This window comes from Marmota flaviventris, chromosome 2 (genome assembly GCF_047511675.1).
Source record: "Marmota flaviventris isolate mMarFla1 chromosome 2, mMarFla1.hap1, whole genome shotgun sequence".
NCBI classification, from domain to species: Eukaryota; Metazoa; Chordata; class Mammalia; order Rodentia; family Sciuridae; genus Marmota; species Marmota flaviventris.
This window is the reverse complement of record NC_092499.1, coordinates 136186931-136201618: the sequence shown is the minus strand read 5'-3', so window position 1 is coordinate 136201618 and position 14688 is coordinate 136186931. Positions and strand designations below refer to the sequence as shown.

Below are 14688 nucleotides of genomic sequence, written 5' to 3'. Positions count from 1 at the left end.
AGCATGCTGGTTTCATTAAAGAGGTTCGTGGCATAGAAGTTAACTAGTGAGATCAAAATAAAACACAGACTCAATTACCTTTTTCTATGACCAGGTCTGAGATGGCTCTCCCCTCGAACCACCTGGTGGGGCAGCAAGGCTTACTCAGGAGAGAGAGAGAGAGAGAGAGAGAGAGAACGCCAGGGAGTGGCCTTTTATTGGGGAACAAGAAATTCAGGGGAAAATTCCATCCAATGAAGGTCGAGGGGGGCAGCATTCCAAGGTCAGGGTCAGTGATTGGCCTCAGGGTCAGTGGTCAGTCACACCCCCACATGGACAGGCTCTTGCACCCGGAGAGGGTGGGGATAGCTCCGACACAGTTTGGCCAGAATGCCTCACATCCAATCCAGGAGGTGCCCAATCACGTGTGAGAATGGCTTCCCACATAACTTCAAAAGCAAAATTCATAAAAAAAACCCCTTTAATAAATGCAACAGTGAGATATTGTATACAATAGGGAGATGCATATAACTTTAATATTTGCTATGGATCCCCAAACAGAAATGTTTGTGGAGCCCCCAAAAGGAAATGCCCCTCATGTGGATTCCCCTGGGGAATAGCATAGAAAGTACCACCCTGGGGAAGGCTGTGTTCTAGTGAGGGACAAGAAGACAGCTAGGATCTGTTTGAACTTCTTGTGTTGTGGTTGGTGCTGAGCACAAACAACTATTTTCACACTTTGGCTTGGGATTGAACCCATTAGTTTTAACCACTGAGCCATATCCCCCACCTTTTTTTTTAATCTTTACTTTGTTGATTTATTTTTATGTGTTGCTAAGGATTGAACACAGTGCCTCACATGTGAGAGGGAAGTTCTGCCTCTGAGCCACAACCCCGGCCCCTCCCCTGCCCTTTTAATTTTTTATTTAGAGACAGGTCTTGCTAAATTTTGCTGAGGCTGGCTTTGAACTACTCATGATCCTATTGCCTCAGCCTCCCAAGTCACTGGCGTTATAGGCACACACCACCATGCCTGGCTGAAGAGTACCAACTTCTCAAGAGAAATGCATACTAAGGCTATGAGTAATGACTTTTCATTCATCAGACTGGCAAAGGTCAAAAGCCACTAAATAGACTTTGTTAGCAAGGATGAGAGAGAGGCATCAATGTTTGGGGGAAAATGACATACTCTCTAAGGAGGGCACCTTGGCAGTGTTTCAATATGCATATATTCTCTGCCTCAGCAATTTTATTTTTTACAAATTTATCCTAAAAACATATTGTTTATGGAAACAAAAGTTGTTCATCACACAATAAGAAAGGATGAGGAAAATGTAACTGCCCTTTAATAGGGAGCTGGATGTATGTGTTCTGGTTCAAATGCACAAGGTACAGTATACAGCAGGAATGAAGAGCCTGCCTCTCCTGCGCCCTTCAGAGTACCACAGAACCTCCATCAGCTGCTCAAAGCAATAAGGCTTTGATATTTGGCAATCTGACAGGCAAAAAATGGTACAATCTTTTCTTAATTTCTACTGGGGTTGATGTTTTCTTCATGTTCACTTGCCCTAATACATTTTTTTTTTCTGTTAAAAAAGTTCACATAACACAATTACATCCACAAGCTCTTCTGATTTTTACTCTGATACTGTGAAGAAGGGAGGGACAAAATACTGCCACTTCACACTGGGGAAAGTGGAGCCCTCAGCTACCAGGTAATTTATTGTGCCATGTGTCCTACAAAAACTATTCTTTATGTCACTTTTAACTTTCCCAATAACTCCGCAAAGTAGTCTTTTTTTTTTTGGTACTAGGGATTGAACCCAGAGAAGCTTAACCACTGAGCCACATCCCCAGCTCTTTTTAATTTTTTGAGACAGGATTTCACTAATTTCTTAGGGCCTTGCTAAGTTGCTGAGGCTGGCTTTGAACTTGTGTCCTACTGCCTCAGCCACCCAAGCATCTAGGATTACAGGTGTTTGCCACCAGTCCCAGCAAGGTAGTTATTTCTTTCCTCATTTTACAGAAAAGAAAACTGGGGGCAAGAGACAGACTGACTTGCCAAGGCCATACAGCTGGTAGCAGGGATCTGTAGTCACTCAAGAACTGAATCAGTGCCCCTGCCACTTCAGCATCTCCTTCTCTTCCTAATGGCCAAGGCAGGAAGATGCTGGTGTCAGCAGGAAGCACAGAGGTCCACCCAGTCCCACACGTGCAGGGAGGCATCACTTGCTGCTGATAACAAAGTCCTGGGTTTGCAGGGGTGCCAGGTGTGGGTGGTAACCTGTGGTGCAGTATCCATTTTGTTTTCATCGTGGAAGAGGTGACCTCTGTGAGTGAAGAGAGGTTCCACCTGGATCCCTGTTCCATCCCAAGATGTGACATCATAGACCTGAACAGTCCCATCAAAACCTGAGGAAGAATATAGAAAAGGAGCATCAACCCTGAATCCCTAAAACAATGCTATTTGCTCAATGGCACCAAAACAGGCTAAGGATGAGTTCTCACATAGTAGTAGCAAGATACTTAAAAGCCAACTACTGGAAATGCGACCTCTGCCCCAGTGCTGGCCTCCCGGGCATGTCACCATGATCATCTGTGGTTCACCTGTTACAGACCAGGTCCAGGGCTGATCCTGGACATGCCCTATCTCTTAATCCTTACAACCATTTGAAGTAGAGACTATTTTCCCCAGGAAATGGAGGCTTAAGAGACTTATCAAACCTTTCTAACTTGTCCCAAATTCCAATCTCCCCCATGCTTGTCCCTCTCAGCAAATGGCCTTAAAGAGGGAAGTAGAAGAAGCCTTAAGAGAGGCACACTCTCACGTCCCCCAAAACTGAGTTACATCTGCACTCACGCTATCCTGCCATCTTCCTGTTCCCTCCACAGAGCCTGGTTCTTTTTTTCTGCTCTTTATGAATCCTGGTGCTTTCTTTCCTGTGCTCTCTTCTATTCTTTCAGCCCCTCCCCCACAATGGATCCTCCCCATTGGCATCTACTGCCCTCATTCCATACTCCATGCAACTAGATTCCACCAGGCCCAGGAGCTTGACCTGGCTGGCTTGCATAACTTAAAATGAAAGTAGGTTGAGAAGCATCCTTGAAATCCTGTCCCTACACTCATACACTGCTGGTGGTACTGCAAATTGGTGCAGCCAATTTGAAAAGCAGTATGGAGATTCTTTGGAAAACTGGGAATGGAACCACCATTTGACCCAGCTATTCCTCTTCTCAGACTATACCCAAAAGACCTAAAAACAGCACACTACAGGGACACAGCCACATGAATGTTTATAGCAGCACAATTCACAATAGCTGAACTGTGGAACCAACCTAGATGCCCTTCAATATGTGAATGGATAAAAAAAAAAAAAAATGTGGCATATATATACAATGGAATATTACTCAGCACTAAAAAATAATAAGATCATGGCATTTGCAGGGAAATGGATGGCATTAGAGCAGATTATGCTAAGTGAAGTTAGCCAATCCCAAAAAAACAAATGCCGAATGTCTTCTCTGATATAAGGGGGGGTGACTCAAAATGGGAAGAAGATTACCTCTACATAGGGAAGAGGGGTGGGAGGGAAAGGGAGGGAGAAAGGGAATTGCATGGATGGTGGAAAGAGACCCTCATTGTTATACAAAATACATGTATGAAGACATGAGAAAAAAAAATAGCGTACCTTAGATTAGGTAGAGAGAAGTGATGGGAGGGGAGGGGAGGGATTGGGGGATAGGAAGGATAGTAGAATGAAACAGACATTATTATTACTGTGTGTATATATGTGAATGTATGACCAATATGTTTCTGCAACCTGTATACTCAGAAAAATGAGATATTATATCCCATCTGATTCAAATATATGATACGTCAAGGTCACTGTACTGTCATGTGTATCTAATTAAAACAAAACAAAACAAAAAAATCCTGTCCCCTTTCTGGTACAGCTTCATGGCTATCCCAGCATTTTACTATCTGCATTTCTCTCAAATGATCAGAAATCTGAATCCCTGCTAGGCTTGGAGAGGCTGGTGTTTGTGCATGGAAGTTTAGAGGCCAGGGCAGGGAAGGGCCTACCACTGAGGAACCTGAAGAGTTAATCTGGAGCTCTCTTGGGCAACTTCTAACTTTTGGAGCCAGATTCTTTTGGAACCAGATTGATTGTGGGGCTGCAGTCTTCTTCCTGAGCACTCTACCATCCTCAGGAAAAGAGAGATCTAATAAGACATGACAGCCTGTTCAGCAGTACCTGAAATGGCTAAGCAGTTGTCCAGGGCTGGGGCCCACGTTACTCGCAGCAACTCTGGGTTGGGGCTAGGTGTGGACACTGGGCACTGGACTGAGCTGACAGGATGGCAGAGATCCCGGGGGTCAAGAAGTTGGAGCTGCCCCTCTGAGCCAAGGCTTGCAATATAGGATCCTGGGCCTTGGCCCATGCCCCTAACTTTTGCACACCATCTCTCTCCACCAGACCCAGGGTTCAGGCTGATATTCTCCAATGGTGCCCACTTCTGGCGGGTATCGACAAGCCCCAGATGACCAGAGGTGCAGCAGAAAGCAAAAGTGTTTGCATCTAGGACCTGCAGGCTACTCAGCTCCTCACTGTCACTGGTGTCTGGAAGACCAAAGGCAAAGAAGAATTAGACAGGCCAGGCAATTTGGCAGGGCTTGCTGGTCACAACAGTCCTAAGCAAAATGAATCATTCCCCTCCTCCCACTCATCTTGCCATAGTCTGCTTCACTGGGTGGTTGCTGGTCCCTGGGACTGCCCCTCCCCACCCCAGAATGGGAGCCCTTCAAGGCCAGAGCCTATCTCTTATTCAGCAAGTTTCTCCAGCACATGGAACGGACAGTTTGCATTAGGTTTCAAATGTGCTGAGTTGGGCCGAAGGCCAGATGTTGGCTGAAAGAGCCAGCAAGAGGTGAACTACTGCAGTACCTGAGCTATACGTGACCTTCTGGGATTCCAGATCCACAATCTTCAGATCACTGAGCCGTGCCCCATGGAGGACTCCAGGAACCATTGAGGAGAAGACATCCACTCTAGGCCAGAGGTTTCTCTCTTTTTCATGAACTGCAATGGTGCTGACAGCCTTAATGACATCTAGGAGGAAAAGGGAAGTAATGAAAGCCCAGAATGTTAATGACGGTTTTGAAAAATGACATGGCATAGGCCAGCCATCTTATCCTGGACATTGAGAAGGTCAAGAAAGAGCTGGGCAAAGTGGCACATACCTGTAATCCCAACAGCTCAGGAGGCTGAGACAGGAGGACAGTGAGTTCAAACCCAGCCTCAGCAATGGTGAGGTGCTAAGCAACTCAGCATTGACCCTTAGACCCTGTCTCTAAATAAAATACAAAATAGGGCTGGGGATGTGGCTCAGTGGTTGAGTGCCCCTGAGTTTAATCCCTGGTACCCACTCACCCCCCCAAAAAAGGTGGTTAAGAAAGAAAGAGAAGCTGGGTGAGTGGCATACACCTGTAATCTCAGCAACTTGGGAAGCTGAGGCAAGAGGATGGTAAGTTTGAGGCCAGCCTTGGTAACTTAGGGAGACCTTACCTCAAAGTAAAAAATAAAAAAGGAAGAAAGAACTGACAGTTTGAGAATGTTGAGTCATAAACACTCTGGGTTATATTTACATTTTTCAAATAGTCAGAATCACTTTAATTTCTTTATAACTTATCATATGAATTATTTTTGCAAATGGGAAATTATGAGTCATTGAATTTCAAAACTCCACAATCAGTTCTTGCTCTTTATAATTTGGTAGAGAGCAAATAGAGGAAAAGGAATGAACATTCACTACTGATGTCACTTACACCTTTGGTGAAAAGTAACAGGTACAAAGTTAATGAGCTAGTATTATTTCTTTTAAAAACATAGTTCATGACCTGAAGCAACTTGCAAGTAAATGTTACACTGCAGATATCACTGACTTAAAATGTAAACTAGACAATAAGAAAGACCACATTTTTTTAAAAAAGTAAACGGAACAAAGACATATTGGGCCTCAAGTAGGAACAAGTTTTAGTTTTGTTTCCACCTGCTTGGTTAGCAGGCCAGTTCTCTTTTCTGCTTTCTGTATCATTTGATGCTTCTCTCTCTCTTTTTTTTTTTTCCTTGCAGTATTGGGGATTGAATCCAGGGGCACTCTACCACTGAGCTATATCCCCAGACCTTTCTATTTTGAGACAGGGTCTTGCTAAGTTGCAGAGGCTGGCCTTGAACTTGCAATACTCCTGTCTCAACCTCCTAAGTAGCTGGGATTACAAGTGTGTACCGTTGTGTCTGGCTATTTCCACCCCCTGGTAATGGGGACTGAATTCAGGGCCTAGCACATGCTAGACAAATTCTCTACCGCTGAGCCACACCCCCATCCCAGTTTCTACATTCTTTGAAGAAAATGAACATCTGTGTATTTTTTCAACTCTGAAGGAGAGGCATAAATCAGAATGATGAGGGCAGAATAGATATGAGGATACTCACATAGTTCATCAAGCCAATGTGTGGCTACGAGTTCCCTCATAACAGTTCCCACAAAAGACATGCCCAGAGGGACCTACATGGGCTGGGTTAGTACTCAGAGGGCCCTCCAGTACTGCTCCCAGGGCCCACAGGCCTCTCAGTGCACTTAATCAGACTGGCTGAATCTGACTGTTCCAACCACATGAGCTGTGGGGGTTTGTCACAGACACAACAGCTGGGCCTTAGGGTCAGAGTTTGTCTCTAGGGAGTGCTGATGAGGCTGCAGTTCAAGCCATCTGGCCAGAGCCTGCCTGACTCTCTTGGGTCACATTTAAATCAGTCCCTTCTTCCCCTTCCACAGACTCAGAAGAGTCTGGACAATTCTCCCAGAACCTGCTACTCTAAGCCAGAGGATGGTTCTCAGCTATGATCTCTCCTCTCTGGAAGGAAGGAGATCTATTTCAAAGATTCAGTGGAAAAACAAAGGCTTAAGGGCCTCCTAACTAGGAAGCTGCTCTATAATTATAGTAAGAAAGAAATCAGAGGGGTTGGGGGATATACCTCTGTTGTGGTGCTAGCCTAGCATGCACCAGGCCTTGGTTTCCATCCCATAGGTCTTCTTCTCTAGTCAGTGGTACAGTGCCCTCTCCTAGGAAATCTACACCAAATTTACCAAACTAGCCCCAACTAAAAAGGCAAACTACTCCAAATGAAGGCAAGACAGTGAAGTACCTCCAAGAACTTGGAAAGAAAAGGCAGGTTGTTTCTAAGAACCAACACAGAAAGCATCAGAGCAGAGGCAGGCAAAGGCCCTTAGGAATCAGGGCAGCTCCAAGTGTGATAATACAAGTAAAGAAAAGTGGTGTCCATGAGAGGGGGCTGTTGAGTCAGAGGCAAAGAAAATACTGGGCTTGTTCAGAAGAGAAGCCACACCATGAATAAGTTTCTTTATTTTTTTAATTTGGGTACTGGAGACTTCACCCAGGGGCGCCTAACCACTGAGTCACATCCCCAGTCCTTTTTATTTTTTATTTTGAGAGAGGGTCTTGCTAAGTTGCTTAGGGCCTCCCTAAGTTGCTGAGGCTGGTCTGGAACTTGTGATCCTCTTGTCTCAGCCTCCTAAGCTGCTGGTAGTACAGGAGTAAACCACCAGGCCTGGCTGCATATTTAAGTTTCAAGTGTTTCAAGTGGAATGAACAAGTGACATTCAGCTGAGACCCTAGCACTGTAATCATCCAACTCAATGGTTTCTACATCCCCAGAGCTGAGAGAAGAGGCTTTGGCTCCAAGAGCGGGGGCAGCATAAGGCTCAGGCAGCAACGTGTTCACAAGTTGTCTGTCTTATGAAAAAGCAATTTGGAAATCTCAAGAGCTGACTTCTCTTGTTCTCACTGCGTTTATCATGCAGACTCTGAATAGGCTATATCTTCTCTAAGCAAAGCTTGTTATAAAATAGAATAGTCCATAAAATATTTGCTTTTTCATTGTAAACTAATAAAACTGCATGCTGATATATACAGCAGTCTGGTGAGTCTAGTGAGCACTGCCTCTATTAGCTTGTTCTGTATGTGCTCACAAAATCAGCCTTGGGCTGTGGGTCAACAGCAGACTTCAGAAAACTTACCAAGATAACATGAAAGCTGCTAGAAAAATAGCAGACAAAGTCTTCCCTCAGCTCTGGAATATTCTTGCACTAATATCTAGAGAATAATGACTCTGACTTTCTACACACTTTAGTGTCAGAACAAGTCCCCTTGACCTGTTAACTCTCCTAGGTCTACACTACAGACTCTACGAGACACCAGTACTCAAGCATTATCAAATGATTAGTAAGACTCCTTCTCTCTTGTCTTTAAACCCTTGCTGCCCCATCTAGACAATTTTGGGGAAAAGATTAAAAAAAACAACTGTAACTTCCTGGCATAAGTTTGGACACATAAATCAATGGAACAGCACCCAGAGTCCAGAACTAAATCTTTGTATTTATGGTAAACTCATTTTCAACAAAGGTGCCATGGCAAATTAATGGAGAAAGGATGGATTTTTCAGCAATTAGTGTGAGAACAATTGAAAATCCACATGCAAAAAGAATAACTTAGATCCTTACCTCACATTATACACAAAAATTAACTAAAAATGGATCATAGATTCAAATGTTGGACCTAATAACAAGACTTTTGGGAAAAAATATAAGAGAAAAATTTATGAATTAGGTAAAGAGTTCGTAGCTATGAAAAAATAGTTCAGGATCCCCCTGCAACAACAAAAAACCATGGATAAACTGGACCTTATCAAAATTTAAAGCTTTTATGCTTCAAAGGATACCTTGAAAAGACAAGTAACAGACTTTGAAAAAATATTAGCAAAGTATACCAAATGAAGAATTTGTATCTAGAATGTACAAGGACCAAAGACCAACAACCCAATAAAAAATAGGCATTTTGCAAGATAAATGAATGGTTAATAAGCACATGAAAAGACACTCAACATTACTAGTCATTATGGAAATGCAAATGAAAACCACAAGGACACAAAAAGACAGCGACAAATGTTGATGAAGACATGGAAAAACGTGGACTCTTATACACTGTGATGGGAATGTAAATAAAGCCATTTTGGAAAATTTTGAAAGTTTCCTTAAAAAAGCAAACATAAATTTACCATATGACACAGCAATTTCATTCTTAGGTGTCTACCCAAGACACCTAAGACACATTTGTCCACATGAAGATTTGTATATTAATGTTCTTATCTGCATTATTCATAATAGCCAAAAATTGGATCCAATAACTGGTAGACAAAATATGAGATACATCCATACAGCCATAATGGAATACTATTCAGTCATAAAAAGGAACAAACTACTGATACACACTATAACATGGATGGACTTTAAAAGGATTAAGAGAAAGATGCCACATATATGTTCCCATTGATATGATATGTCCAGAAAAGGCAAATCTAATATATGGGAATGGGGATTAACAGTAAATTCCATGAAAGTATTACTGGGGTCATGAAAGTATTCTAAAACGAATTTATAAGTGATGGCTACAATATGTATTTTAAAAACATCCTGAACTGTACACTCAAAATGTGTGAATTAAATGACAGATAAAATACACCTCAGTAAAATTATTTAAAAAAATAAACCACTACAACTGCTAAGTAAGTGATATAAATAAGTAAAAACTATAGCATAGGACAGGTGACAAGGAAAACAATAAAGATAGCCCACAGGGCCAGTGACCTCAGAAAGCAATAAACACAAGAGTACTTTTCTGCAGCAGTGAAGCCTGGGGAGGGACCAGCAGCCACCAGGCTACTTCTGGGAACCTTCCAACTGAGGCAAAAAGGGGGCACACACACTTTAATGCTGGAGGAGGGAGGGAGGGGACTAAATCAGGTCAGAAGGCTGCCCGCTCTGGTGCCTGCCTGACAGAGGACCTGCAAATCTCCACAGCTGGAGGGAAGCCTATTCCCCATGAGGGAACTTCCTTCCACTTCGAGAATGGATAGGAAGCAGAGTGACTTCTCTGAGAAGAAAACTGGCTAGTCAACCTTGCTCATTAGCTATTTTCCTTCCCAGGGAACATGTTGTAGAGAGAAATAACTTCTTTTTTTTTCTCTCTCTCCCATCCTCCTCCTCCAAGAGGAAAGCACTTCGGATTAGCCCTAGTTCTGCCCTGGCCTCCGTCTTGCTTAATGGAGAGGCCTGTGGTTCTCTGGGCAGTCCATCTATGGCTGGGTTGGGTAAACTCAACTCTTGGAGTAAGTTCAGGGAAGATTCGTTTGGGGCTTGTCTGCCATGCTGTGGTTGCTAATTTGTCTTTTTGCCACCATAAAAGTAGATTCTATATTCTCCTGCCCCTGACTCAGAGTCTACATATTTCCTGACTCAAGAGTAGGAGGCAGGAGTGTGTAAGTCATATACTTTCCTTAAACCTCAACCTCCACCAGGTGAAATTCACTCACCACTGTCTTCTGCAAACTGCCACACCTGCAGATAACAACCTGGAAGGCCACTGGTCACCAGCAACCTATTCAGGATAGATAGAAAATCAGTCCAGATACTGGGGAGCTCCTCCCCAAACCCCAACAGCTTTCCCCTTTCCAGTCCACATAGCTTAGGATCTGTTCACCTCCCATAACAAAAATTTGTACTGCAGGATCAAAACCAGCCATCCTTATTTAACAGATGAGCAGCTTGCTCTGCTTTGCGGATGGGCCCACAGCTCATAGAGAGCCATGGGACTGAGCTCAGGCTCAGCCATCTAGAGAGGACACCAATGAGGAGCCTGAACACACAACTCTGACCTACAAACTTAGCTTCCTCTAACTGAGCTAGTTACACAAACTATCTAATACATCAGCTCTCTGAAAGATTAAGAGCATCCTTTTTATCCTGTATCTATCTAGTCCCTAGAGCAATTCCAGTGACCTGGTGGTTACATTAATCAAAGTAGGTATGGAGATAATGGTTTTATGTTCTAGATCTGTGTGCACATTCACATGTCTGTGTGCAGTTAGAGCTGAGGAGGCAATAAAAAAGCAGGACACCCCTGGGTATTTTCAGCCATCCCATCTTGAAATGGAAGGTCTGAGTCATAGAACTGACCATACCTGGTATCTGGCACATGCTTTAGATCAAAGACAGGTCCATCTGAAAATCCGCCATGGCGCAATTTAAAATCTCTTTCTGGGAATAAGCCCTAAAATACAAAGGGTTGGCCAATCAGATACAGTCTGCTCTTCAAAGGAACACTTGGCATTTTTCTGAGCTTTACCTCTTGAAATTCTAATACAATCAGTCTGGGAATGGGCCCAGGAATTTGCATTTTAGCCAGCAACCTTAATAGCTTGGATACAGGTGGTCTTCAGGCTACTGTGAGAAACACTGGGCTATGGCTGCCTGGGACTCAGCCTCTCCTGGTCTTAATAATCCCTTTATAGGTTCCTGTTTACCTTGTCATCTATTCTAAACCTTCAGCTTAACTATGCCATGGTTACCCTGTAAGATAACTTGGTTTCTTATTAAAGAATTTTAAAGGGCTAAGGGTGTAGCTCAGTTGTAGAGCATGTATAAGGTCCTGGGTTCAATCCCCAGTATTGCAAAAACAAACAAATAAACAAACATTTTCAAATTCCTGTTCCTACATGGCCTTTCAGTTATTTAACTGTATGCCTCACCCTTCCCATTTTGGGGAAGCAGGATCTTTTTTTATCACTGGAGGTTAGGATAATTTTTTTCCTGTTATTCCCTCACTCCTACATCTACATTCTCTCCTTCTTTAAGAGCTACTTCTCCTCAGGTTGTAACTCTGCTAACACTTCTGGCTTTAGGAAATCCTCCCTCTTCAAGTCTGTTTCTGACTAGTTATTGTTCTGATTTCTTCCCTTCCTGCATCTCCACTTCCTCCTTTCTCTCAGTCTTTGGCCCTGACCATCATTAAAATGCTGTGCCAGAGGTCACCAAGATCTTCCCAATTGCCAATCTAATAAACAAACTTCAATCCTCACCTGAATGATTTTATAGTAACATTACATAGTTATTGACTTTTCTTCTTTTTTAAAGAATTTGACCTTTATTTATTTGTTTTTATCTGGTGCTGAGGATCAAACACAGGGCCTCACTATACTAGGCAAATGTTTTACCATTAAGCTACAACCCCAACCCTATAGACTCTTCTTGACATGTTTTCTTCTTTTGCATTTGGACCTTTTCTGAAACTCCTCCTACATTAAAGACTATCCTTAGTATTTCTTGTGGGTTCCAATTCTTATACCTGTCCCTTTAACTGTGTCTCCTGAAGTTCTGTCCTTAGCTGTCTTCTCTTAATCTAATATAGTACATATTATTCTAGGCAATCTAAACTATTCTAAGGACTACAACTACTTTCTATACCCTAATGGCTTCCTAATCTATCTTTTTTGGTGGTGGTAGTGGGTATCAGGGGTTGAACCCAGGGGCACTTAGCCATTCAGCCACATCCTGAGCCCTATTTTGTATTTTATTTTATTTTTTTAAATATTTATTTTTTAGTTGTAGTCGGACACAATACCTTTATTTTTATGTGGTGTTGAGGATCAAACCCAGGGCCTCGCACATGCTAGGTGAACACTCTACCACTGAGCCACAACCCAAGCTCCCTATTTTGTATTTTAGTTAGAGACAGCATCTCACTGAGTTGCTTAGCACCTCGCTGTTGGTGAGGCTGGCTTTCAACTTGTGATCCTCCTGTCTCAGCCTCTCAAGCCATTGGGATTATTGGCATGCATCATCTGGCCAGCCCTAAATCTATTTTTTTAAAATGTCTTTATTTATTTATTTTTATGTGGTGCTGAGGGTCGAACCCAGTGCCTCATGCATGTGAGGCAAGTGCTCTACCACTAAGCTACAGCCCCACCCCCCAAATCTATTTTTAATAAAACTGACCTCTTCCTCTAGTAGCCCTCTGTGAATCACATGAGATTGTATAACACTTATCTCTGTTCAAACTTGTCTCCCTCTAGTAGACTGTAAGGGCATGACCACTGTGTGTGTGTGTCTCTCCAGCATCCAGGACAATACCTGGTGTGTAACAGGAGTTTTCAAATGCTTAATAAATAAAAATGAACATATATACTTATATTTCAAATTACCTGGTTTTCCTTTACAGAAAGTCTGAGAGGTAGTATCAGATGAAGAATCTCATTTTTTTTCAGGCTTTCATAGCCAGCAACAAAGACTCCTGGAAAAAAGAAGCAGCTGTGACAAATCATTAGGAAGATTATTATAGACAATGGGTGGATCTATAAATTCCTGCCAAATCCGCCCAATCAGGGATAAATTCCTTCCCCATCAGTGTACAGCCTTGAATCAGGGGATGGAGGGTCTTAATAAAAGGAAGGTAAATGCTGATGGGGCACCAAATTTCAACAAGTGACCAGTAGGTCCTCAGGCTCCCAGAAGAGTATCCTGGGTCCCTCTAGACTGAGCCCCTGACTCTCAGCCTGAGAAATGTGATTCCATTTCCTTTAGGGCCAGGCAAGTTTTATCACCTTTGTCACCAATCCATTCAAGGACTCGTGTGGCTCCTGAGAGGTCGAATGCATGGAAATCCTGGTACCTGCACAAAAGGGACATAATCACACGATGCATGGAACTGTATAGCTGACAAAAATAACAGAATTCGGTGGTTAGGGACCTGGATCTGGAGTCAGGCAGACAAGGGACTGTGTCTTTTTTTTTTTTTTCCAGTTTTCAGTGGACACAACATCTTTATTTTATTTTTATGTGGTGCTGAGGATTGAACCCAGCACCCTGCGCATGCCAGGCGAGCATGTTACTGCTTGAGCTATATCCCCAGCCCAAGGGACTGTGTCTTAGTTCCTATTTTACACCCCGTGTGTCTGGGACTAGGCCAAACACTAGGCCCTGAGCTTCGGTTTTCATCTCTGGAACTCCCAGGACACCCAAAGTTGATGTGAAGATCCAATTAGTTAATCTGTGTTCAATGTTTAACCTAGAGGATGGAGCAAAATAACTGATCATCTGTGTTGGTATTATTATCCATCACTAGCACAGCTCTTAACACCACTAGCACGCAGAACGGGCCATTTTCCAGATAAAAAATCCGAGGCCCAAGAAGAGTCATTCCGCATAGACCCAGCCACGCGTCCCCCTCATACCAGGATTCCCTAAGTGCCTCCACCCACACTCATCCGCCCACCAGACGCATTTCAGGCCCAGGCTCAGCTCCCAATCCCTCACGATTTACAAGCGCAAGGATTCCACAAGCCAGTCCTCCGCGGGATCCATGGCAACTGCCGCTTCCGGCACCCCGCTTCCGCTTCCAAGCCTTCCAGGACATCCGTGGCCCTCTCGCGAGGAGAGGGCGTGGCCTCCCTCTGGCGGGCGGGGCCCGCGGTGTCCCAGCTGGCTTGCCCTTGCGCCCCGCCCTCGCTGGGCTGTGCTGGGAAATCTTTGGGGAAAAGCTCCCGGAAAAGGGAAGAAAGACTCCGATGTTCGCTCGGAGCAGGGCTGGACGGACCAAATACCTGTTTTAGATCCAGGTATTTGCAGCCCAGAAAACGGCGGTCAGTATCCCAAGGCCAGGAATATTACAAAACCATCCGGCTAAACTGAAATTTCAGATAAACAATGAACAATATTCTTTGTGTGAGTATGCCCATGCAATTTTTAGGACATTTTACACGAAAATTTTTTTTTATCTGAAATTCGAATTTTACCTGG

At 43.5% G+C, this 14688-nt stretch overlaps 2 protein-coding genes across 2 annotated transcripts in view; both read right to left on the bottom strand.

The window, feature by feature from the left end:
• Nucleotides 1-14688, bottom strand: part of Znf774 (zinc finger protein 774) — a 596184-nt gene that overhangs the window by 91285 nt on the left and 490211 nt on the right.
• On the bottom strand, nt 443-14304 carry Wdr73 (WD repeat domain 73). Its single transcript, XM_027920144.2, has 8 exons — nt 14213-14304; nt 13494-13561; nt 13095-13183; nt 11076-11164; nt 10428-10492; nt 4926-5090; nt 4236-4601; nt 443-2391 (listed from the first exon to the last, which is right to left on the bottom strand). The coding sequence occupies exons 1-8, from the start codon at nt 14251-14253 to the stop codon at nt 2156-2158; spliced, it is 1119 nt and encodes a 372-aa protein (XP_027775945.1). The 5' UTR covers nt 14254-14304; the 3' UTR covers nt 443-2155.

Excerpts from the sequence above, each read along its gene's own strand:
- Wdr73 (XM_027920144.2), bottom strand. The coding sequence starts at position 14,253 with ATGGATCCCGCGGAGGACTGGCTTGTGGAATCCTTGCGCTT. Across the intron at positions 11,165-13,094 it reads TTTCTGTAAAGGAAAACCAG|GGCTTATTCCCAGAAAGAGA; the intron begins GTAATTTGAAAT and ends TTTGTATTTTAG. Across the intron at positions 2,392-4,235 it reads CAACTGCTTAGCCATTTCAG|GTTTTGATGGGACTGTTCAG; the intron begins GTACTGCTGAAC and ends ATTCTTCCTCAG.